At 38.5% G+C, this 24563-nt stretch overlaps 5 protein-coding genes across 8 annotated transcripts in view; 4 read left to right on the top strand and 1 right to left on the bottom strand.

Moving 5' to 3' along the window:
- Positions 1-6886, bottom strand: part of tbc1d32 (TBC1 domain family, member 32) — a 72370-nt gene extending 65484 nt beyond the window's left edge. For 2 of the 3 annotated variants that reach the window (XM_068708503.1, XM_068708505.1), the window contains exons 1-11: positions 6856-6886; positions 5351-5520; positions 5062-5226; positions 4476-4653; positions 4145-4216; positions 3433-3552; positions 2986-3064; positions 2009-2112; positions 1859-1920; positions 1585-1735; positions 1056-1115 (exon numbers count right to left, since the gene is read on the bottom strand). In XM_068708503.1, the coding sequence (XP_068564604.1) occupies positions 1056-1115; positions 1585-1735; positions 1859-1920; positions 2009-2112; positions 2986-3064; positions 3433-3552; positions 4145-4216; positions 4476-4653; positions 5062-5226; positions 5351-5505 (1146 nt within the window). In that variant the 5' untranslated portion in view covers positions 5506-5520; positions 6856-6886. Of the gene's footprint in view, positions 1-1055; positions 1116-1584; positions 1736-1858; positions 1921-2008; positions 2113-2985; positions 3065-3432; positions 3553-4144; positions 4217-4475; positions 4654-5061; positions 5227-5350; positions 5521-6800 lie in introns of all 3 variants that reach the window. The other variant, XM_068708504.1, reaches the window with a different exon arrangement.
- Positions 6887-7918: 1032 nt separating this feature from the next.
- Positions 7919-12370, top strand: hsdl1 (hydroxysteroid dehydrogenase like 1). The gene is made up of 5 exons (XM_068708502.1): positions 7919-8356; positions 9188-9630; positions 9945-10028; positions 10343-10483; positions 10628-12370. The coding sequence occupies exons 1-5, from the start codon at positions 8137-8139 to the stop codon at positions 10691-10693; spliced, it is 954 nt and encodes a 317-aa protein (XP_068564603.1). The 5' UTR covers positions 7919-8136; the 3' UTR covers positions 10694-12370.
- Positions 12371-13973: 1603 nt separating this feature from the next.
- gja11 (gap junction protein, alpha 11) lies at positions 13974-16698 on the top strand. Of its 2 annotated transcripts, XM_068708226.1 has the most exons (4): positions 13974-14039; positions 14952-15104; positions 15362-15547; positions 15935-16698. In XM_068708226.1, exons 2-4 carry the CDS (start codon positions 14976-14978, stop codon positions 16541-16543), a joined length of 924 nt encoding a protein of 307 aa, XP_068564327.1. In that variant the 5' UTR covers positions 13974-14039; positions 14952-14975; the 3' UTR covers positions 16544-16698. The 2 variants fall into 2 exon arrangements, with proteins under 2 accessions (XP_068564327.1, XP_068564326.1); XM_068708225.1 differs by lacking the exon at positions 13974-14039 and having other exon boundaries at positions 14761-15104.
- A 918-nt stretch (positions 16699-17616) lies between these two features.
- gja13.1 (gap junction protein alpha 13.1) lies at positions 17617-19804 on the top strand. Its single transcript, XM_068708501.1, has 2 exons — positions 17617-17714; positions 18389-19804. Exon 2 carries the CDS (start codon positions 18416-18418, stop codon positions 19274-19276), a length of 861 nt encoding a protein of 286 aa, XP_068564602.1. The 5' UTR covers positions 17617-17714; positions 18389-18415; the 3' UTR covers positions 19277-19804.
- Positions 19805-20935: 1131 nt separating this feature from the next.
- On the top strand, positions 20936-24497 carry LOC137870977 (gap junction Cx32.2 protein-like). The gene is made up of 3 exons (XM_068708499.1): positions 20936-21065; positions 22632-22770; positions 23414-24497. Exons 2-3 carry the CDS (start codon positions 22642-22644, stop codon positions 24071-24073), a joined length of 789 nt encoding a protein of 262 aa, XP_068564600.1. The 5' UTR covers positions 20936-21065; positions 22632-22641; the 3' UTR covers positions 24074-24497.
- The last annotated feature ends 66 nt before the right edge of the window (positions 24498-24563 follow it).

Raw genomic sequence — 24563 nt, 5'->3', positions numbered from 1 at the left:
TAAATGTTGATGTGACACTCAACTCTTGTGCCCCTTTGTCTCAAAGACATTGACCTCTGTTGTGAATCTCTCACACACACACACACACACACACACACACAATATTGTCTAAAAATGACTAGACCTATGTGTTCTATTTTGTTGAGTTGTGTACTTACATTATCTCAAATATTTCCAACAATTTTCAAACCCAAAGAACAGTCAGTTTCATTTGGTCGCTTGTCAACGTCATATCCCCGTTACCCCTTTTAAGTTATCAGAGAAACAAGCTGAGCAAACAGTGGCAGCTCCTTTGTCCACTGAACAGCGTCAGAGAAACAGATTTATTTTATGTGAAACTGCTTCATTCACAATGTTTCATTCACCGGTTTTCTACCAATTTTAAATTACCTTGTCTGTTTGTTTTGGAGAGGAGGAGATCTCGACGGATAATTCAGCTCCCGGTAAAAAACCTCCTTAACGATCATAACTGATAGTATAGTAACCGGGAGAAGCTGAGTGCAATGGTGGTAAAGACAACAACTCCCATGATCCAATGCTACTTAACGATGTCATCAAACTCTGTCTTTTGTTTCCCTGCTCCACAGTGGAATTTTTAATTTTTTTTTAAACATACTGGTATTTAACATTACTTGTTAATTATAATTAATCTGATTACTTCCAGTGTCATGGTACAGTAACGGTCGCAACTAGGAGTGCACATTCAGCTTTTTTTTCTGAGGCCCAAGGACAAAAGGGGAAAATGCAGAAAGGAAAAATATTTCCAGCTGGAAATGGCTCATCATCCACCTCAAAGAATAACCCAATTTGTACTTTTGCAGGGTAAGGGTTGGGATCTACTGGCCTGCAAGCATATCCAATTTGTTGCAGATTCCTTTTATTTCCTAATTCATGCACAGTTTTGTCTTTCTACAATGCAATCATTTCTGGTGCCTAAATGAGGTAGTGGGTTTGAACGCCCTCTGGAAAGAAATTCTTGTTTCCCTACAGTGCTAAACGTTTCAGAAGTACAAAGGAGTCAGTGAGAGTTATTGATGAAGGAGTGAATCACTCACCAGAGACTTGTACTTTCTCTCCAGGAGTCTGAGAACCACAGTCCTACTGTAGCATCCATGCTGAGAGAAGGAGAGGAAAACAGATCAGGATGAAAGAGAATATATGAGACAGCGTACATGCACACGAGAGAAAGAGAGAAAGACACCTGAGCAACTGTTGGAGAAAAATAACTTTTAGAATGATCAGTTCTTATAGTTTAACATACAAGGCTCCGTGAAGTCTGTGGCTCCTGTGTGATTCTCTTCACACTTGTTATCTCAGATGTTCCTCGTTTAGCAGTCACTGTGACCTTCTGTAAGGGACGATTGTATATCTTACTAAACGTCAAGATGACATTTGCTTGTGCGGAAGGGGAGAAGAACGAGTTCAAGACACGCCACGTAGCTTTATGCAAATGATTCTGTGCAAACGCACTTGTGTGTTATCCGAAGTATAAATATCAGAGACTCAGACACATAAACACAATAGTGTATATACAAAAATACAATCTACACAAATCAAAAACGCCTGTTCATTTGGAAAACACACCATCCACTTTATAAACCAGGTTGCTTTAATATCCAGTAAGGCCAGAAGATGAATGGGTTCCAGGGCTTTCTCTGTCCCAGGTGAGGCTGAGCCATGTTCATGATGAAAGGACAGCAGGTAGAGGGTGCTCTCTATAACTTCCTCCATATATCTAAAGCCGGGTAGAAATAGAACAACAACAAACCGTTGCAGCATACTGAACATACATCTTACTGGTATTAAACATTTTTTCATATTTAAATCAGGAGAGAGACCTGTTGGGGTAAAAACTCACTTCTCAGGATGGCGGATCCAAAACGTTGTCACCTCCTTTTGAAAGTCATTCATCAATCGAATCTGAGGCAAGACAGACAGAGAGATAGAAAGCTTAAATGTATTCGTATGCTGATACACTTTAAATACTGGAAGACAAAACACACTGTACCTGTTTGAGAAGACGACTGATCTCAGGTCTGTTGATGTCGATGGCGGCTGAGCCAGTTGGAAAGCTTAGCTTTTGAGACACAAAACTTGACTCCACACTTTTAGCTGCACATCAAAAGGCAAAATATACTTATTATAAATCTTGTAATATACGCAAGATAACATTGGTGTTTGTATACATAATGCAGCAGATACATAATACATGTACAGTGCAAATATTCTTAATTTAGCAATACAAAGTAATTAAAGGATAGCTTGGGTATTTTTCAACCTGGACCCTATTTTCCCATGTTTTTCTGTCTAAGTGACTAATGGGAACGTCAGCTTTTGAGATTGGTCCAGTATTGAGCGAGAGAGCTGCCGCCTGCAGCCACTAAACGAACAGCAATGTCATCACTCGAGGCAACTCCTCACCGACTATTTACGTCTGTGTTGGAGTACATAAAGCGTTCCTTGGCGTTATCTACAAGATTTTCGATGTCACGGCTGAAAATGTAGCTGATTTCAACAAAATGGATGCAACGAGAGCTCTCTGTGCGAGACTTGGTTTGACACAATAACGATCAAGTGAAAGGTACAATCTGAGCCTGTCAGCGGCAAAAACAATCCCTCAATACCGGACCAATTTCAGAAATGGTTGTCCCCATTAGTCACTTTGACACAAATGCATGGGAAAGTAGGGTCTAGAGTAAAATATCAAAGTTATCGTTTAACATTCTTAAAAATAAAAAAAACTGTATACTGAGAGCTAGATAGTAAAGATGAATATTTCAAAATCTTTGTACATAAAACAAAAATTACTATCTGCATGGCACCACTAGAGGTATGCGGGAAATATTTTTTCTTCATAAATAAAGAGGAGCTGACCCTTTAAAATGTAACTTCTTTTAACTGAAAAATGATTGTGAACCATTGTCTATTGTTCAGATTAAACATGAAGGTGCTGCTCATGCACTCAGTCCAGTCAGACGGGCCTACCCAAGCTGGTGTAGAGCTCTCGTGTCACATTCAGTGGAGAGGAGGAGAAGCTTTTAGCAAAGAACTGCAGTACATTATCCTGATGGAGATATACAACATACGTTATCAGCATAGACACACACAGTCAAATACACCTGATGAATCATTGATATCTGAATGTTAAATTATAAGAAAGTACAATGAGAGGAAATTAAACAAGATTATTACAGACAAGATTTACAGCCAGTGGCCTGCATGTTTGCTACCAATTAGCTCTCAATCATTAAGGGAAAACAGTGTTATCTTGTTTTCTCTGGTGTGGCTAAGTGACACGCGGGATGATGAACATTCCATTTTCTTTGTTTGTTATCATTCATTATAAAGCCTATAATTGTTCATAAAAACGACATGATTGTTATTGATTAATTTGTAAATTGTGAATTTGTAGATTGGTTGCTCAGGACTCACGCTGAGGTCGGGGTCGGTCAGAGCTGCACAGAGATTTCTGCGCAGGCTGCTCCAGCTCTCACAGCTCAGCACATCAGACGGATTGGCACAGCAGAGAGCCTGAAGAGCCTCCCAGCGCACCTACACACAGTCACATCACGTCACCTGGACTACAATGCTAATTACATTCACATTCAAAAGCAGCGATTTACAGATTTTGTGAATTTTGACCCCTTTGAACAGACAGGTCTGGTGTGCCCATTGAGGGCTATTTTTAACGGTTAGCGACACAATGAACCAACTTTGTAGGCCGGGTTAAGAATGGTGAAGCCGCCTTCTTTCAAAGCTGATTGGCTACCGAGTTATATTATTTACTAGTCGACTTACAGAAATAACAGCTCTTAAATCCACATATTTCATTGATCTCTGAATTGAGAATTAATTTGGCAAACCTATACTCTGATACCTTTCCAAAAGCAAAAAAAAAAAAATCAGTTAGCATGAAAATAATGGAAGGCTGAATTCAGCCTCATTATTATGCCAATGTCTACTGAAAAAAACTGTTCAACCAAAGAGTGATCTTTTTATAAATTTCATTTTTAGAAGCCTGAAGAAGTAAATTGTTTTGTATTTCAGTAGAAAAATTCAAATAATAAGGGAACATAGGATAAAATAAAATCATTTATTTAGAGTACAGCATCATCATAATGTGTGTGTAAGTGAGGCCTTCTACCTCTTTGGGTCTGCTGGGGTCAAGTTTTTCAGCCAAAGCTTGCAGCTGCTCTTGTCTGATGAATGCATAACTCTATAAAGGACAATGGAGAAGAAACACAAATTATTATGATCCATCATAAAACAAAATAAAAAAGAGCTCTCAGTCTACAGTCTACTATGGAGGGGAACAAACTCCCCTGGGACATCAATTGCGACGAATGCCATCCAGAGATTGAGATACTATCTCGACAATTTATGCGAGTCATCAACAGTAATATAAAATAAGGCAATACATAAATCAAATATAACCATTTATTGCCACCAGAGTGCCTCGATACTGTATCTCTCACCTGATTGAAGGAGGAGTCGCTGTCAGAGCAGTTGTCTGTGTACTGGCTGTTGGACTGACTGTGCTGCTGCTCTCTGTGCATCTCCTCCTTCCTCATCTGGTCCTCCTCAAATTTGTTGATTAAAGACTCCACCACCATGATCATGGAGTTTTTCAAGGGCTGCATCATCTGCTGGTACCTGGCATAAAGCGAGAAAGTGCATCAGTGTATGATTAGGATCACTTACTTTCAGAATAATTGTTTAGCTAAACTCCAACTTAACAATGCCTAAGTGGCATTTTTTTCTAGTAAGAAATTAAGATTCTCTTTCTCTCTCTAGAAAGGGTTAAAAGGAAAGTAGTTGTGAGGAAATCAACATATTCAATCAAAAACGGCTTTTATTATCCATAACCTCAAAATAAACAGACTCTAAACATGCATACACTTAAGTTGAATATAAGTATCATACAGCGAGACAGTGAAGGATTTCTAATGTTAGCATAACTCACACAAAACAAAAATGACTATCTATGAATGACTCCACAATAAATGAATCAAACATCTGGAGAAAACAGGAGACAAAGCTCAGAGTCTGAGCTACACTCACTCAGCTGAGTCCATGGTACTTCGGGTGACCGCATGGATCAGGGTGTCGTGACCTGAGCCTACAGCATGTTGTCCATCTCCTATGGTCAAGTTCTTGGTCTCCTCCTCCACCACAGTTCCCAATGAACTCTCCACATACTGACGGAGATACTTGACAAACTCATAACTAAAGAGAGCAATGACGGAGTCAGACCTACTGGGTATATACTGTACATTACATTGAAACAGACAATACCTTTAAACAAGAACATTAAAGTACATTTTACATTTTCTGAGTCTGGTGGCCTTACTTGTGGAAGTTCTTGTCAGTCTCCTCCAAGTGAAGGAGGATCTCTTCAGCACATTCGGTCGACGGGGCGCCAGAGATCCGGTCGTTGATGCTTCTCAGAAGCTGCTTGAGCAGGGATTGTAACTCTGCTTCATCTTCAGCTGACAACTGAGACATCTCTACTGCTGGCCCCTAACATGGGACAGAATGGATTCATTTTCAAATCCAATTTTCATGCTAGAGAAATAAATCTATCAAACAAACTATTGCTCTACTTATTAACTAACATACTTTAAAATGTCATGATGTAGTTGATCTTAAAACTGCATTCATGAAGTTAAAGGCACAAATTGATTTGCTTCCAAACTGTATCCAGAGGTTGTTTGAATTTGAAGACACAGGCAATAGGTTTTTAAAACAACAAGGGTAAGGACAAATACAAATAATAGAAGTATATCTGTAAAGGAGTGAATTTATGGAATGCATGTGACACGGGATTAAGAATGAGTAGTTTCCTATGCAAATTTAAAAGAAAGTTGACCTAGCAGTAAAAGATGTTCCATTAGAATATGTTATGTAAAAAGGGTAGGTATAAAAAACTTAAGCTCTAGTCTAAACCTTTCGGTCTATATTATTTGTTTCCCCTTTAATTTAATGCCTCATTGTTACTTATTCATTTTCATGTGCCTTGTTTTTGGAAAAATATTACTATGGACCAGAAAACAATACTACAACTAATACTACTCCATCAGTTTCAATCAGTGATGAAAAATAACTACAATACAGCGCTTGAGTAAAATTTGAAGGTACTTGTACTTTAGAGTATTTAAATTGTATGCTACTTCATACTTCTACAACACTAACGTTACATGTCAGAGGGAAATATTGTACTTTTTACTCCACTGCATTATATCTGACAGCTGTAGTTACTAGTTAGTTTACAGATTAAGATTTTATAAATGAAATATATGATCAATTTATAAAATATGATACTGCGCTACAGATTAAACAATCTGTGGCACAGTATGAATGTGACTTTTACCTGTAACAAAGTATTTTAAATTTAAGCATAAGAACTAAGTACCTCCTCCACCACTGGTTTTAATGCTCAGCACAGGGGAGTAAATGCTCAGACGTTTTGTCTCATTAGCTCATCACAAACAGGTGTGATAATGAGCTAACATAACATATCTCAAGATTAGCGGTTTACAAAGCGGTTTCCTCTCAAATATACAAATAACAATCTAACAGAAATATGAATTGGTCTATGTTGTACATCCAACCTGACTATCTGATGTTTTACTCTTTTTAATTTAGAGCCTACATGAGTTAATTGTTTCTCTGGTTAACCTGACGTTGCTAAGTGCACCACTGTAACACAGCTAGCTAGCAGACATCAAAGACTTCCCCGCTGCACGAGCCAACCATCCCAACAGAAACACGTCGTATGCAGTGTATGTTAAACTAGTCACCTCTCTGTTAGACCTGTAAACGCTTTTATCCAGGGAGCATTTTGGGAGCACTTACAACCAAGTTCTGGGTCTCTATGGAAACGTCCACTTCATGTTTACTGCGGTGCATTATGGGATGTCCAAAGAAACAAACGATGCCTTTTGGAGCGTCGGAAATATGTGTTTTACAAGTAAGATAAACATGATTAGAATATCTAAAAGCGTCTTCTTTTTTAAAGACACACTACAGAACATACAAGATCTCGCAGAGAATACCTACATATTAAATAATAAAATAAAATGTTTACTACCATACTGTAAATAAAAATAATATATATACATATTACTTATAGCACTAACTGTTTTTCTTGTGTCTGCACTGTACTTTGGCTCTGAGTTATGCTCTGCTTCATGCTTTTAGATGCTTGTTTGGAAAAGGAAATGTACTTATGACTTCTGGTGACTAGTAGTTCTTTTGATTACCAATGTTGATGCACTTATTGTAAGTCGCTTTGGATAAAAGCGTCTGCTAAATGACTGTAATGTAATGTAATGTAATATAAGGGGGATTTATACATATTAATACATACTGTATAACTATTAAATAAACAGGCATTTCTTTATCACTATGCATAGATAAGAACAAACATAAAACAAAGAGGAGCAAGGACTTCAAAAAGAAGGGGCATATTTTAAAACAATAAGAAACGATACACTTCCCCACAAGTCAATTTTTTTACTTGACGAACAATAATTTGAAATAATGTATAAACCAAACAAAGAATGGCTCATTGTTTATCCATTTGCTAAAATGAAAAATGCCATTTACCCATAAGAATGATGATCATATTAATAATTTTAGAAATAGATAGGTGTAAATTATCCATATAAAAAAAGAGAAATGTCAAAAGTCTGAGGGTCCAATTCGAATTCGAACCTTTTTAAAGAAATTCTGCAACCGGCTAAAGCGTATGAAGTATTTTTAAATGAGTTTCAAAGGAAAGTTGAAATATTAGTGTCTATTATCCAGAAACCGTCGCAAAATCCAACCATGACTGATGTAAACACGTCGGAGTTTCTCATGTGGTCTCGAATGCAGCACCAGTGAGACACATGGTCACGTGACTCAATGTTTTGCTTCGTCTACTGGGTGCTGGACAGCTGACATCTCTGCCCGCTGAAACGTTTGTCAGAGCTGCTAGCGTTACCTTTATCAGACATTTACTATGTGAGAACAGCGACAGGTTTTGTTCACGCGCCTGAGTTGTTGGTTAACGTTACGTTTAGAGATCACAGCGTTAAATCGGTTGAATAAGCTTTAGCCAGCGAGCTAGCATCAGCATCCGTAGTGTCGACTATGGCGTCGGTGGACAGCTTTCAGTTTTTGTATGGAGAAATTTCTCGATCATGCAATCCTTACTTTGAAACCCTGGCCCTGATCGGTGCACTTTACGCGGCCAGGAGGGCGGTAATCCTGCTGAGAGACTGCTGCACGTTGGTCAGGGTGCATTTCCTGCCAAGAATTATCCCGAGTAAGAAGCTCACCCAGAGATTTGGAGACTGGGCTGTCGTTTATGGTAAGGATGCAGCAAGTGACCTCAGCACAAACTATGAGAGTGCATGACGCTGTATGTGTTTTGTGACAGAGGGGAGAGGAGAGTCCGCTCCATGCGCTTTGTTTTAGTGACACAAATCGCCATTTGAATCATTTATCAAGCAAATAATGCCAAATATTCAGCCTCTCAGTTTATGCTGATTTTATTTCTATGATATCATTGTTATAATATATTTTGGGTATCCAGCTGTTTGTCTCACAAAACAAAAAATCTGAACATGTCATCCTGAGCTTTGAGACATTGCACGAAGACATGTTTTTACTATTTTCTGACACTCCATAGATAAAATGATTAATCAATAAAGCAAGGCCATAATTGGAAGATTGATGCAACGCTATATATAACACACTACAATGAGATTTTGATACCACACTAATGTTGCGAAGACAGTTAACTAGGTATGCAAATGATGATTGGTTAATTATATTATATATAGTGACAAATGCCTGGGGAGTGACATTTTCAAATTGCTGGTTTTAATCAACCAGCAGTCCATAATCTGAAGATATACATTTTACAATTATATAAAACAGAGAAAAGCAGGATATTTATTATACATTTGAGAAGCTGGACCCAGCAAATGTTTGGCATTTTCCCCTGATGAATTCAAAATTGTTGTTATTTAATGTCTTGGCAATCGATTAATCAGCTTAATTATTTTGGTAACAAAGTCAACTTTATTTTTAGCTTTTGAGGTCATAGTGCTGTTACTGTGCAGTAGTTCTCAGTTCTATATCCTCATTCCTTCCTAACATGACTTTCATTGATAGATATTGTCCTCTTTCCTGTCAGGTGCAGCAGAGCCTGTAGCCAAAGCCTATGCAGAGGAGCTGGCCAGGCATGGAGTCAGCATTATCTTTGTCACTCGGGACCACTCCTCTGTTAGAGACACCGCTGCAACCCTCTCCCAAAGCTACGGAGTGGAAACTGTTGTCATACTAGCTGACTTCTCTTTGGACCAGGCAGCCAGCAACCTCATCAAAGAAGCCATGAGGGGTAAAGATATCGGCTTCCTGGTGAACTGTGTGGAGTCAGTGGCTTCCCCTCAGAGCTTGATTGAAATGCCTGAGCAGAGCCTGTTGGATTTGGTGAATAAGAACGTTGCGGTCGCTACTCTGATGACCCGCTTGGTGCTGCCAGGGATGCTGGAGCGCAGCAGAGGAGCCGTGGTCAATATATCATCGGGGGCTTGTGCCAAACCCCTGCCTGGAAGAGTGACCCTCACTGCCTCCACTGTGAGACAAAACACTGAGGAAATCTCCTCTAGTTTATAAACGGACATTTGTAAATTAATATTATAAATATAAATATTCCCAAATATGTCTATTGATGCTGGTATTTCCAAGCAGATTAAACTTTTTAAAAAGTTCAGTCCAACTAAGCTTTTGAGGGTTATGTGGCTAACATACCCACAAGCAAATCAAACTGCATCTCTTCTGCTGGCTGTTATTCATTCTTCTTCTGCCCACTTAGTAAAAAAACATAACCACAATCACATTTTTCTATCCTGACAATAGTCCTCTTTCCCTTTCTTGTCCTTACATTACAGGGCTACATGGATCATTTCTCAAGAGCTCTTCACCTTGAGTACAGCGGCAAAGGGATCTTTGTCCAAAGTCTGACTCCTTTCCAGGTAGATGAGGCCTGATATGACCATTAACCAGTGTGTACTGAACCTAAATATATATATTTACACTGCCAACCAAAATATGTCTTTTATTATTGTATAAGTTATTTTACTGCTATTTATAATTAGACAACATCTGAGAACTTTGGCTTCTTTTCTAAAGTGAAAATAAGTGTAGTAGAAAATCATGTAACAAGTAAGTCCTCAAAAGTAAGTTTAAAAAAATAAATATGAAAAAATTAAAAGGTTAATGTTATTTTATGAGTTTTAATATGTATGTCAGTGCTTGATATATCGCATGTGTGTGTATGTGTGACCAGATAGCCTTGAGTGAGCGACAACCATTCTCCTCATCGAGACCAGGCTGGTTTGTACCAAAGCCAGAGGTTTATGCCCGCCACGCCGTCTCCACCCTGGGCGTCTCTAATAGGACCACCGGCTACTGGCCTCACACACTGCAGGTCGGCACAAATTTGTATACTCTCGGACAATTACACTACCACTTATTTACATTTCCAGCCTTTGTGAAAACAGGATCTAAAACATGGAACACATTTCTGGATGCTGATGTGTTTCTCTCTGCTGTTTTCTTCTTTTCTTCCCAGTATGGACTGATGACACGTATTCCAGAGTGGATTTGGGTTCTTGGATCACGTGTGCTCATCAGTTAAGCGCTCACCTCTCCTCTCCTCACTAAAGACTTAACCCAGTTACTGGAACTTCTTGTTACAGGAGTCATGTAGAGTTTTAGTTTCTTCAGCCAGTAGGTTAAATGTGTTAAACTTTCAGGGTCTGTTGAGGTTGGTGGTTGGTTGACGATATTTTCTTCTATTTATTTGGTGTCAATTCAAAGAAAGCTGCAGTGGAATTTGCCTGAAATAATGAATGACTATACATATATTACTCCTGTATTACTATATGGTCTGACCAATGTGTGACATCTTAAATTGTGTATACAGGTCTCAGACATGAGGCTGGAAACTGGGTTTGACTTTGAGTTAGGATTGTAAACGTGTACAACATAATATGCCATCATTTGGTTTAGTGCTTGAACTTAAACATCAGCCTCCATGTAGTTTCAACACTTTAAACTGATAGATGAAAAAATATTTAAAATCCAACATGGATCATAAAGGCGTGGTAAATATAGAACTGAAGTAAAATGATTTTATTTTTCTATGTATTTTTTAAAAGAAAGTTACACACTGAAATGCTTTTGTTCCGTGAAATAGAGTTCAGTATTAAAGTGCAGTTGAGATCAAAAGCCTCACCTCACATGTTACAAAAAATAGACAGTCAGCATAAAGCAATACTAAAGCAATCTGCAAATAAACAAAATCATAAGATAAAAATGAATTGCTGATCTGCAAGACCTTCTCACGCCTGCATCATTAACCTGTATCGTGGTTTGTGTTATTCTACTGCTTTTTACCCACACTGACCACACCCCTCAGTATATGACACACATACAAACAGCAAATGGCATCCTCCCCAAAACCAAACTCAACATCATTCAACGTTAAAGGAAGAATGAGTTGGATTTGTCAGTTGACCCCTCCTCCCTGGCTGTATTTGTGTTTTTTCTGCGTTGTGCACACCTTTTTTGTAGCCTCTTCTTGGATGCGTGCTTACGATCTGGCACCTGGGTGGCTACGCTTTTATTGAGGTTTGACGCCCAGAAAAGCAAAATGAAAAAAAAAGAGAAAATACAGGCAGAGGGCAGCGTCTCTGCAGATACAGACTCCCCCACACTACCTCGTGGGTCATAAGTGATGAGTGATAAGGATTATTTTTTTAGGAGTCTATACATTGGTTTTAAGAAAATCATACTCATTGTTTATTTAAAGAGACAGATTTATATCATAACAAGAATCATTTTACTACATTGATTGATATTTTAGTGCGAACAAGCTGCATTATGCAACACTAACCAAAGTGTTATTCTGATAAATATAACCCGATCTAAACAAAAGAAACGTCTTAATTAATTGTTTTTAATTTTATACATGCAAGTGTTTATAGCCAATACGTGTGTGGTGGTGAATGGGAATGATATCTTTAAGTGTCATTGCTCAGAGTACAACATTCAAGCATTTCCAGGAGTGAGTTTGAAACGCGATGAAGAGTGAGATTGTGATGTTCTGTTTTGCTGAGAAACTACATTTGAGCTAATTTACTATATGTATATATTGCTTCAAAATAAGTATTTATATTAAGAAATGTGAACAGATTCAGATATTGTGTTGAGTGGTTGCTTACACATACAATACAATGTATAATATGTTGACCTAAATATGATACGTGTCGTCATTGCACCAATCAGACCAATAAAACTCTTTCTCCATTCCCATACTGTCCTGTCTTCTGAATCGAAGTATACCAAAGTGTCTTTGAAGGTTAGTCCTTTATCTGACTGGTAGGTGTTTCTATGAAGGCCACAAACGCTCTGTTTTACTCTGAAAACATTAGGGTGGTGTAAATCATTTACGTGAACAGACACCATGCCGACTGCCAGAGTTTACCCTGCGACCCTTCAGATCAGCCAGGTCACAGACTGCTTGTAAACCTGCTGAACACACATGAGGTGCAGTGTGACCGTAAAGCCACGTGGTGCAGAGAAAACCTGGGCTGTTTTGGGAGGGTTTAAAAACAAAGCTAGAATCTTACAAGCCTGATCTTTTTTCTGAGGCATTTAGTAAATGTCTACATGAAATAGGTAAAGATGAGAAGGCATTTTGTTTTAGATCTGAAAATTCTGAAAAACATACGAAATAAAGGAAAAATGATAATTATAAACTTTTATACAGCTCCTTTTCATACAAATAATGTTGCCTTAAGTGCTATAAAATTAGGAGAATCAACAAATAAAGTAACACCTGCCCTAAACTAAAAAGTAGCAGGACAAAATAAATTAAATCAATACAAAATACCATCAGAAATGGCAATATAATTATATTCAAAATAGTGGTTGAGATACAGAAAACTATGGAATTGAATTAAAATTGAAAGACTAGAGTTAAAAATAAGTTTACGACAAACAGAAAATCATAAGATGCCTTTTTGAGTATCCTTGGAAATGGTATTCCACAATTTGGGAGAACAGTTATTAGCATAGTTTAGAATTACTTACTTATACAGACAGATTGGTGTCTTTGTGAGGTGAACAAGTGGAGCATACACACTTGCAGAAAATGAGAGAACCGTTAGGGTTAAATTGACCTTGTGGTAAAAAGCGTTTCCAAGATCAAGGTCAACTTTTAAGTCATCATGGACGAGCATGCAGGGGGGGGGATTAGAGCACCTACAATTCCATAACAACATGGCAAACTTCATCTGATGAGGTTGATACTGTCTTACAATATTAACAGCTATTAAATTCACCTTGTGTTGTCAAAAAGACATTTTTTTGCAATTTATTTTGCGGGGACATTGCAGGTCGGCATCTTAACCTCTAAGCTACAGGAGCGCCTGATATCAAGAAGTTTGATGTTGGTTCAAAAAGATTTTTTTAGCCAACACAAGCTGCCAGAACAGCTTCAGTGATGCTTCTCCAAGTCTGTAGGAAAAGTATATTGACGGGATAAAACGCCATTCTTCCACATAATATTCCCTCATTTGGTGTTTAGATGGTGGCCGTCCAACACGTTGGTCTGAAATCTCTTATAGCTGTTTGGTTAGGGTTGAGATCTAGTGACTGTAAAGGACACACAAACTGAATCGCACCACTTTCATACTCCTCAAACCTCGAAGCGCATGCATTTGTTCTCCCATTTATTTATTCAGGTGTGAAGCAGAATTGCCGCAGATGCAAGCAACAGGACAAAACAAGGCATTTACCAGCCACTCAAATTCAGTGTTGGGACTGGAGGATTGTTGTTGTGGTTTGAATGGTGTCCTTCCAGATAAGAGGCCAAAGAACCATGAAAGAACAGCTTCTTCCACACTTTCTCTCTTTGTCGTCCTCCAGAGTCATCGTTCTCTTGATTCACCTTTTTTCTCTGTGGGTTTGTTCAACTGGTAAGTTGATTTTTTTTTTACAAATCTATTCATTCAGATTTTACGTTGTCAAAACGGAAAAAAAGCATATTGTGCCATGCATGGACTGGAAATAATTGAAGTTTAATGGATTTATTTTTGGAGTATGTTGATGTACAATACTGTAAAACTATGCAATATTTGTACCATGCACAATCTGAAAAACACTAAATATGCATTTGTATTTCAACATGTGAATGCACAACATAACAAGAAGCTCAAAAATAGTAACTATGTAGTGGATATGGCAGTACTTTATTGTAGTATGAAATCACATTCTGAAACATCAATAAGTAATTTAAATGTGATTCTTTAAACGTTTGATTGTGTAAGAATGTGAGACCACACATTACGAGAATGCTTCACGAGATAGTATTCTGATTAAATAAACAGACGCCAACAGAAACAAAACAATGCCACATAAGAACCATAAAAGATGGAATTCAGAATAAAATAATTCACTATGTGAAAGAAACCTTATTTAAACCTTATCAGTATTTCTACATCAGTGGTTGAGCTCACATACTTTGAATTAAGATTTGCGACGGTTGGTATTAACCAAGGTTAAGGTCTTGGTTTGCAGCAGATAAGTGTGTTTTGAAGATCGGAGTCAGCAGCCATGGCTTCTATCAAGCCTGCAAGAAATGATAAAGGTTTGTCCTTGTGAGGGAGCCTGCCTGTTCTGACTTTTACACCTTCAATGATTTCAGTGTCACCTTTTGTAAAACTGAAAATGACAAGTCATGTCAAGGGATGATACTCAATTGCACAAAGCAATCTCTTTTGATCAAGCAATAATGGTGCACTCTTCTCAATTAATGCAAGTATAACTTCAGAGATGATCTTTCTGTTAGTCATGTTATGGAGCCTTTTCGTATTCATCTCCTCACACAGAAAGCAGGACAACTGGCGACTGAAATGGGTGAATGGGATGTGCTGGGCCGCCTGCTGGATAAAGTGCAGAGTCACTCCACGGTGATCGGCAAGGTCTGGCTCACCGTGCTGTTTGTCTTCCGCATCCTGGTCCTGCGCACCGGGGCCGACAAGGTCCGGTCAGACGTTCACCATTTCAAAATGCACTTCACCGCAGTAGCCACAATGTAGGGATTGTTGGATGTCTTAAAACTCCTCCCAATGTGTGGTGAGCAAGAAGTACTTAAAAAGCCAGAACAGTCACATGAGCACTTTATTTGTATGATCATCCCGAGGTACAGGGCAGTAAACATTGACCCTACTGCAATTTTAAACTCTCTGAAGTTTGTGGTAGTATATGCATCATCTCTTTTTCTCTAATCTTCCTCTAGGTGTGGGGCGATGAGCAGTCCGACTTTGTCTGCAACACCCTGCAGCCCGGCTGTGAGAACGTCTGCTACGACCTCGCCTTCCCCATCTCTCATGTCCGCTTTTGGGTCCTTCAGATTATTGCTGTGGCGACTCCAAAGTTGCTATACCTCGGTCACGTCCTCCACGTGATCCACATTGAGAAGAAGGTGCGTTGCTGCAGTGGGTGTAGCATGACAGTGAGTCATGGGTGGATGCTGTTTGTCAGGCACGTCACACCCGTAGTGGCAGAAGTGTAGATGTGGTTAGGTTGAAATCAGTTGGTCCATAAAATGTCAATTATCAGAAGTATCAACACTTCCAAAAAAAAAAACCAACTCCAAACGCTTCCAAGTTTCAAAGGGGGAGATAGCGCTACTCGCAATAAGTGTTTAGGAATAATTTATTTGGCAATGAGTCTATATCTATAAATGTCCTGAACTTTATACTCTACGGTGGCATCCATCTTTCAACTTTCTCCTAAATACTTTCAATACATCTGCAAGTCTTTTCCCGATTACAAAAAAAATGTCTAACTCTTGTTCTTCCAATCCAAGATGAAGGAGAGGATGAAGAGGCAGGCCGAGATGGACGACCAGGCCAGTCTGTTCCTTAGAAGGGCCTACAAAGTTCCCAAGTACACCAAGAGCACTGGCAAGATCAGCATCCGTGGCAGTCTCCTTCGCAGTTATGTCCTCCATCTTGTGGCCAAGATTGTCCTGGAAGTTTTGTTCCTCGTGGGTCAGTACTTTCTGTACGGCTTCACCCTCCAGACTCGCTACGTCTGCAGCCGCTTCCCGTGCCCTCACAAGGTGGACTGCTTCCTGTCGAGGCCGACAGAGAAGTCGGTCATCATCTGGTTCATGCTGGTGTCGGCGCTCATCTCCCTCCTCCTCAGCCTGATCGAGCTGCTCTACCTGTGCGTGAAAGCTGTGAAGGAGTGCATGGCGAGGAGACAGGACTACACTGTGACCCCGGTGACGCCTCCACCTTTGGAAAGGAAGGCTTTTAAAAGCCGCGACGAGATGCTCCAGAATTGCGTCAACCTGGAGCTGGAGCTCCAAGGACGAAAGTTAGGGGTGAACGGGGCCAAAGGCGGGGTCACCGAGGCTGCTATGAATGTGTCGCCTGAGAGCAACAACATGGGGGGGGAGATCTGCATCTGAAGCATGGAGGCAGTGATCGGTTTGAGCTCCGGTGTTTTGTGTGCTTTGGCTTTGGCCAGGAAAAAAGGGGTTTGTGTGCAGTAATTTGAGATAGAGGGAGGGAGAGTAGCCAGCTTCTGTAAACAGTACTCAGTCACATGCAAAATGTTGCTTTAAATTACTGTGACATGATCAAAAATAAAGATTTCTTGCAGTTCACAAATCAGTCAGTTTAAAAAACTGTAGATTATTTTTTGACAGATTTTGAAAATGGTATTTCTTTGGAATGATTTTAGACAATGTTATTACAATTTTGATTCAATAAACCTCTCATATATATGCTTATCTGTTTGAATTCTGTCCATTTTTCTTTCAAATTGAGAACAGACGCATCCATCTGAACAGTTTTTTTTTTTTTCACAAATATATCATACTGTATATAATACAGTATGATGTATACTGATTGTATACATTGCTACAATGTATACAATCAGTTAATAATGTGATAAAAGAATGAGTTTTTAATTCCTTTTAAAAGTGCTGCCATCAAAAAACAATCCATTCCTCAAACCATTTGGTTCATCACAGTAACAGAAACAAGAGCAAATAGACTGGTGGTGCTATTATTTGGAGTACATTTAAAGAAATTGTTGTTTTATATTGACATTTTGGGATATACACTTAGCTTTGACTGTTAGCTTGGCTTAGCACGCACACTGGAAACAAGATGAAGGGCTAGCACTGCTCTGTCAAAAGGAATCAAAATTAGCCTCTAAATATCAGTAAGTAACAGGTTATATTTCAGTTGTTCAAGTCTTGCCATGCGACTTCCAACTTAACTATTTACAACTATGAGGTTCTGTATCATTCATAACCCCAGTCAAACATAGAGAATATTTAAATATGAGCAGCAGTTTTATTTAACCTTTTTTTTTAGTGATTATACACTTTCCCTGTTTATTTTCAAATATTCTAGGCCATTTAACTGAGATAAACAACACCTGTCAATCATTAGACTCGTCCTCTTGGTCTCACCTTTTTATTTTCACGTTTGCTGACAACGTCACATTTAAAGCCAGATGTGTGTTGCTCAATATCCCCATGTTGTCCTCACCCAGCACACTCCAAGGTTCAACTTTAAAGTTAGCGATCCGTCCCAGAGAGAGGCAGTCCTTTCTGACCAAGTCAGCAGGTAAGATGCAACGATTATTGTTCTATGCTACAGATTACTAATCATTACTAAAAAAATTAATTAGGAGGGAATATTTGTAAAGAGCACTATACAGAATAGAAATGTAGAATATTCTGTCTTTATTTATAAAAACATATTTGTAAGAAAGTGAGGGTTTTTTTTTTTTTTTTTTTAAGTGTTAATGACCTTGCTATTTTCTAACCAGTATTAATATGACTTACATTCAACTAATACTTGTATGAGATTGCTTTTCATGTTTTACCATCCAGCTTTGCCCACAACGTTTAATATGTTTGTATAAATGTCATTATTATACAGAATATTAAGCATGTAAGCTTTTAGGTTACATTTACACAGGGAAAGTGCTGTTTTTTTTTCATTTTTTCCTTCTTTATTTTATCTCTTCGCCAGCCTACTATGCCTATAATGCCATCGAGTCTTCTGTTAAAATTTCTGATTAATGATTATTTTAGGAAAACTAGAGCAGGGTTCATGGGGCTTTGATATCTTCTTACTTCTCAAGTACCAATAATGTATCTACATTAAAAAGAACAATGAGTGCAGCAGCATATTGATTCAATACTAAGTTGTGGTTAATGTTTCAGTTAGTAAGGTGTGTTGTAGGATCATTGCAAATTAAATTAGAAGTTTGTCCTTTTATCCGTTTATCACAGATCAGTAACGGAACATCACCGATAAAGATGGGAGACTGGGGATTCCTGTCAGGCCTGCTGGACAAGGTCCAGTCCCACTCCACGGTCATCGGGAAGATCTGGATGAGCGTGCTCTTCCTGTTCAGGATCATGGTTTTGGGTGCAGGTGCTGAGAGCGTCTGGGGCGACGAGCAGTCGGGTTTCATCTGCAACACTCAGCAACCTGGTTGTGAGAACGTCTGCTACGATTGGACCTTCCCCATCTCGCACATTCGCTTCTGGGTCCTCCAGATCATCTTCGTCTCCACGCCGACGTTGGTCTACCTGGGCCACGCCGTGCACATCATACACAAGGAGAACAAGCTGAGGGAGCAGCTGTTGAGCCCGGGTGGGTCCCGGGTGATCAAACAGCCCAAATACACGGACGAAAAGGGAAAGGTGAAGATCAAGGGAAACCTGCTGGGGAGCTACCTGACCCAACTCGTGTTCAAGATCATTATCGAGGCTGCCTTCATAGTGGGCCAGTACTACCTGTACGGCTTCATCATGGTCCCCATGTTCCCCTGCTCTAAGAAGCCCTGTCCCTTCACTGTGGAGTGCTACATGTCCCGGCCCACAGAGAAGACCATCTTCATCATCTTTATGCTGGTGGTGGCCTGCGTCTCCCTGTTTCTCAACTTCCTCGAGGTGTTCTACCTGATTTGTACCAGGGTCAGATGTGGGTCCAGGCCTCGCAGTCACAAGATCACTTCGGCCGAAAACCCTGCCAGCCTGTCGTCTCCCAAGTGGCCGACTATGGAGGACTCGCTCAAGCAGAACAAGATTAACATGGAGCTAGAGGGCAGCCAGAGCATCGGTGGAAGCCTGGATGGAGCCAAAGAGGAGAAACGACTACTGAGTGGTCATTAAAAAACTCTGCTCTGACCATTATAATGTATGAAATGTTTGTTTTTAGATCGCTGCGTCCTTGTTCAGATACATCTAAGAGACTGAAGTAAAGAGTTCATGCAAAATGCTTTTAAAAAATCCTGACAGAATATCAAGGAGGCGCTTCATCACTGTGTAGTTAAGTTGTATTCTTGTTGAGAAAAGTCTGCATAAATCTGAATTATTTTTTAGGGCCACATTGTTGGAATTTTACATTTATTTTGTATTATTTAACAGGAAATCTAATAATGGAAAGCTAATAATGGAACGCATGCAATATTGATGATGCATTTATGTTCTTCAATACTCTTTTAGTGAGCAGAGTTTTGTCCATGTCTAGTTTTTGAATGTGTCCTGTAAGTTATTGCCATGTTCATTATTTGGACTTGAAATATTTTGCTCACTGAATGGTGAAGATGATGTTGATGATGATTGTGGTGAAAGGTTTCTACCGTGTTTGGTAGACATTTTTGTGTGTTGTATTGTTTTTAATAAATGATTCAAATTTAAGATATATAAAAAAAAAATGTTTCATGACTATAATTATTTTCAGCTGACAGGTTTACACTTTAAAGTCAAACGCCTTACTTTCAAAGAGTGCGATTTACACTTGTACACTTAAAACTGTAAGACCTGCAACTAATTATTATTTTCTGATGAGTCTGTAGATTCTTTTCAAAATATGAATCGTCATAGAATAGTCTATACAATTTTAGCAAATTGTAAAAAATGTCTGTCACAGTTTCCCTGAGCACATGGGACATTTTCAAATCTGTATAATATCACTGGAATGTGATAAATAAACAGAAATCATTGATATTTTTAAAGAACAACTTTAATAATTAATCAATTAGCCAATATGTTGCCAATTCATTGTCTGGTGAGTGACTAACAGATTAATCATTACATCTTTGTAATAGTGTACTTTTGCTATTTCAGAATAGGGAGTGGTTGATAGATTGACATTTATTAGTCACCATCACTGGTTTAAGAATAATTTGAGTGACTTCACATAGGGCTAAGGACACTTACATCAGATGGACACTATGTGTGACACATCAAGGGGACAAAAATACAGACATAAAACCTGCAGCGATCACGAGGACCTGCTCAACATTTTGCAATTCAATACAAAATCCCTTCAACAAAAGCATCTTTGTGGAGCTTATAATATTAGATTTGCTCCGTTTGTTTCCGACTTTGTGTAAATCACACAGCCTGAAAGAAGAAAAAAAAAGAAAAACGTTCTGTTGACACAGTCTCAACAAAAAAATAAATGCGACTGGTCAATCGTCACGTAGTACTCGTTGCAAGGTTATACTGGATTGCATCAGTCTGTACAGGTGCTCATGTTATTGTGCCAATTCCCTTTAGTCCCTGACATTTCATCACAAACACAATATGGGGAGTAGTTCAGGGATTCTGCCCTCCGTTTATTCTCTCGATGTGTATGATTTAGCTATAAAATAGCATCAATACAAAAATCACACCTTGGTAATAGTGAACAATGGAATAAACAGCTGTAGAAACATCATGAGCACAATAATTTGATTTATAGCCCTGACAATCATTAACCTTTACAATCTTGTCAGTGCTCTGCCCAAAATTGTCCACTTGGGATTTATCATTTCCAGATGTCATGACACTGTTGCGCAGTTTCACCTAATCTAGAGTTCAAGGTACCGTACACAGGTTTGGTTCACTGGGCTCTCTATCATTCATCTCCACAGCTGGTGACCGGTCTGTTTGTCTGCACAGAGACCTTTTAAAGGTAAGGGGTGCAATTACTTTTTTTTTTATATATATTTTTTGCTGCATACTTTACAAAATGTAATGGATTCAAACTTAAATTTTATGGTATCACTGTTGGAATAAAATGCAAAACCTCAAAGCTCATATTATGATGGATTTATTATAATGAGTATGTTCTTACTTAAGCATAGTGTTGTAAGAGTGTTCATATAAGTGTGCGTGAGAGTACAGAGCAGGGCTGGAAAAAGTACTCAGATCTTGTACTTAGGTAAAAGTAGCAATATCACAGTGTAGAAATACTTTGTTACATGTAAAAGTCCTGCATTTAAACTTTTACTTAAGTAAAAGTACAAATGCATCAGCATCAATATATACTTAAAGCATAAAAAGTAAAAGTACTCCTTATGCAGAGTGGCCCATTTCAGAATAATAGGGTATATATTATATTACTGGATCATAATTATTGATGCTTTTAATGTGTTTATCACTTTAATGAAGCAGCTGGTAAAGGTGGAGCTATTTTTTACTATATGCCGCATAGTTTATAGATATCAATACATTTTATCTTAACCTATAATAATACAGCCATTTACTTGTTGATTGTATTTTTTATTATGAATCTGAATATGCAAAGTAACTAAAGCTGTCCAATAAATGTAGTGGAGTAAAAAGTACAATATTTCCCACTGAGATGTAATGGAGTAGAAGTATAAAGTAGCATCAAATGGAAATACTCAAGTAAAGTATAAATAGCTCAAACTTGTACTCAAGTACAGTACTTGAGTAAATTTTCCATTCCATCACTCTAGAGACCGCCTGACCATCCAGACTGATGCATTGTCCATAATCCATGAGGATAAAAAAAGTCATATTACGTTTACATATTTTTACATTTTCTTGGGGTTCAAAGGTCTTAGCAATGCTTACATCACCATATTATATTTTATATTTTAACTTTGGCTAAATAAAGTCATGATGTGTAATTAGGATACACAAAACAAAGTGCTTTTCTTCTAATGAAAAAATATATATAATATTGCAGTTCAAAGGCGCACAGTAATATCTTTGGAATATAAATTCCTCTCCAATCATTACATTTAATCCCATATAGTGAGATAGCTTGAGATAAGTACTTCGTTGTGTAATGATTTTTATAGCTCCCTGTTTACGTTCCGAACATGCTACACTGTAGGTTAAGGTTTTTACAATTGTAAACCCTGGATTGTGTCTACTAAGCAAAATAGACCTCCTGCTGCTGCTGATGTTTTACCCTTAATGTTAATCAATAATCTCGACTCAAAGCGTTTAGTGCTTTGTGTTAAAAAATACCAGAATGCTTCGTCCCATAATGTTGTGCTATATGTAATATGGAGAATAAAATATCACGAGTTAAATGGACACCAGTCAGGACTTAAAGAAATAAACTACTGATTACATTCAAAAACTTGATACCAATTTACCAGTTTTCACTTTGTACATGCCTGGAATATTATAATTTACTTGGAAATGGTAAAAGAGGGATTTGCCATTTTAAGAGTGTTTTTTATTGTCTAAAATAGTATTTTATTTGCTTCTCCCCCATTAGATCAGAGACCATGGGAGAGTGGGGTTTTCTGTCCTCTCTACTGGACAAGGTCCAGTCCCACTCCACCGTCATCGGGAAGGTCTGGCTCAGTGTGCTTTTTATCTTCAGGATCATGATCCTTGGAGCTGGAGCAGAGAAGGTCTAGTTCTCTTTGTTCATACTTTATTTTTTGTAAGGCTGTGACTAACTGATGAATGTCTGAATTACTTTTATTAGACGGTAAAAGCTTTCAGGTGAAATAGCACCCTCTGGTGGCCGTGTTGAAGGCCCACAGCGCCAATTAAAACCGGACTCAGCTTGATAACAAATGATCAGGCTTTATAATCATAATAAGACATTTTTAACATACTGACACATTTCAAATAATGAAATACCTTTATCTCCAATTTTCAATTTTTGTACTGCTTTTCTTTCGAGTCACAGGGCCTGGAGGCTATCCCAGCATGCATTGGGCAAGAGAGCAATCCAATCTGCTCAATTACCCAGCCTGCTTGTTGGAAACAAAAAATATGTTTATATTTATTTAAGTTTGCTTTTGTTATTGATTTAGAAATAACAAAAAAAACGTAGTTCCTGTTTGTAGAACCACAACCCAACAATGTATCTTCAGAATGCCATTTTGTTACCTGCTTGTTTATCATTTAACCGTTAATTAACACAATTCTCCAATGGACCTCCATAATTACATTAAAAGTAAATATTAAAAGTGACATGGCATTCACTTACTTTGCCGTATATATCTATATATAAAATGATATTAACTTCTCATCTGAACATTACAGGTGTGGGGTGATGAACAGTCGAATATGATTTGCAACACCAAACAGCCTGGTTGCAAGAACGTCTGCTATGACCAAGCCTTCCCAATCTCACACATTCGATTCTGGGTCCTCCAGATTATCTTTGTGTCAACTCCAACGCTGATCTACCTCGGTCACGTCCTCCACATTATCCACAAAGAAAATAAGATGAGAGAACATACCGTGAACCACTCCAGGAGTGAAATTGTCAAAGTTCCAAAGTACTCCGACGACAAAGGCCACGTCATGATTAAAGGCGACCTGCTGGGAAACTACATGACCTCCATATTTTTCAGAATCCTTCTCGAGGTAGCGTTCATCGTGGGGCAGTATTATCTGTATGGGTTCATCATGGACCCGAGAGTCGTCTGCACCCGAGCCCCCTGTCCCTTCACCGTAGAGTGCTACATGTCTCGACCCACAGAGAAGACCATCTTCATCATCTTCATGCTCGTGGTGTCCTGCATCTCTCTCCTACTCAACGTGGCGGAGATCTTCTACCTGGCGTGTTATCGCTCGTGCAAACGAAAGTCTAAAACAAAGGCGGCTGCTTCTATCGCCCTTCACCCGCTTTTAAACGGTGACCCGCTGATTAAACACGAGAAGCGCGGCCTCCATGAAGCCAGCCACAGCACAGCCTGAAGAAGGCTTTAGAGCCAGTGTGCAAAATGGAAACAGTCGCAGAGCCACCAAGAAAACAGAAGGGCGAATACAATTTGTATTTATTTATGTGATGCTAAAAAAAAAAATCCTGAAAGTAATGCAAACGTAGTAACGTATGTGTAGACTATTTATGAAAATGGAAAAATGCACAACAATAATAGAATATAAAAAGTAAAATGTATCATTGAAGCAAACACGTTTCCCCTTGTTTTGCTCTAAAGCAGTGTGTACAGTAAGGGCTGTTAGTGCTACTTTGCTTATCAGTTTTTTTTTCTAAATATTCAATTTGCAGGCATGACTTTTAGGACTGTAAATATTTTAATAACAAATCATTCCTTTTTTCATGTTTTATATTTGAATATGAATTTGTAACTGACTGTTTATTAAATATTTCAAACTGCAATCTCAGTTTTTGTTTCATGATTCATCACTGTTTTGGTTTTCACTAAAATTTAACATACTGTAAATC

Source organism: Cebidichthys violaceus, unplaced genomic scaffold, assembly GCF_023349555.1.
Source record: "Cebidichthys violaceus isolate CVI_PGR_0920_01 unplaced genomic scaffold, fCebVio1.0.p SCAF_14, whole genome shotgun sequence".
Classification (NCBI taxonomy): Eukaryota; Metazoa; Chordata; class Actinopteri; order Perciformes; family Stichaeidae; genus Cebidichthys; species Cebidichthys violaceus.
The sequence above is the reverse complement of the archived record's forward strand: the minus strand, read 5'-3'. Positions and strand labels throughout refer to the sequence as shown.

What these genes read in the sequence shown, in the direction of transcription:
- hsdl1 (XM_068708502.1), top strand. Translation starts at nt 8,137, where the DNA reads ATGGCGTCGGTGGACAGCTTTCAGTTTTTGTATGGAGAAATTTCTCGA. An exon ending in AGACTGGGCTGTCGTTTATG is followed by an intron (nt 8,357 to 9,187) that starts GTAAGGATGCAG and finishes CTTTCCTGTCAG; the next exon opens with GTGCAGCAGAGCCTGTAGCC. An exon ending in TGACCCTCACTGCCTCCACT is followed by an intron (nt 9,631 to 9,944) that starts GTGAGACAAAAC and finishes CTTACATTACAG; the next exon opens with GGCTACATGGATCATTTCTC.
- gja11 (XM_068708225.1), top strand. Translation starts at nt 14,919, where the DNA reads ATGGAGCCTTTTCGTATTCATCTCCTCACACAGAAAGCAGGACAACTG. An exon ending in TGCGCACCGGGGCCGACAAG is followed by an intron (nt 15,105 to 15,361) that starts GTCCGGTCAGAC and finishes ATCTTCCTCTAG; the next exon opens with GTGTGGGGCGATGAGCAGTC. An exon ending in TGATCCACATTGAGAAGAAG is followed by an intron (nt 15,548 to 15,934) that starts GTGCGTTGCTGC and finishes TTCCAATCCAAG; the next exon opens with ATGAAGGAGAGGATGAAGAG.
- gja13.1 (XM_068708501.1), top strand. Translation starts at nt 18,416, where the DNA reads ATGGGAGACTGGGGATTCCTGTCAGGCCTGCTGGACAAGGTCCAGTCC.
- LOC137870977 (XM_068708499.1), top strand. Translation starts at nt 22,642, where the DNA reads ATGGGAGAGTGGGGTTTTCTGTCCTCTCTACTGGACAAGGTCCAGTCC. An exon ending in TTGGAGCTGGAGCAGAGAAG is followed by an intron (nt 22,771 to 23,413) that starts GTCTAGTTCTCT and finishes TGAACATTACAG; the next exon opens with GTGTGGGGTGATGAACAGTC.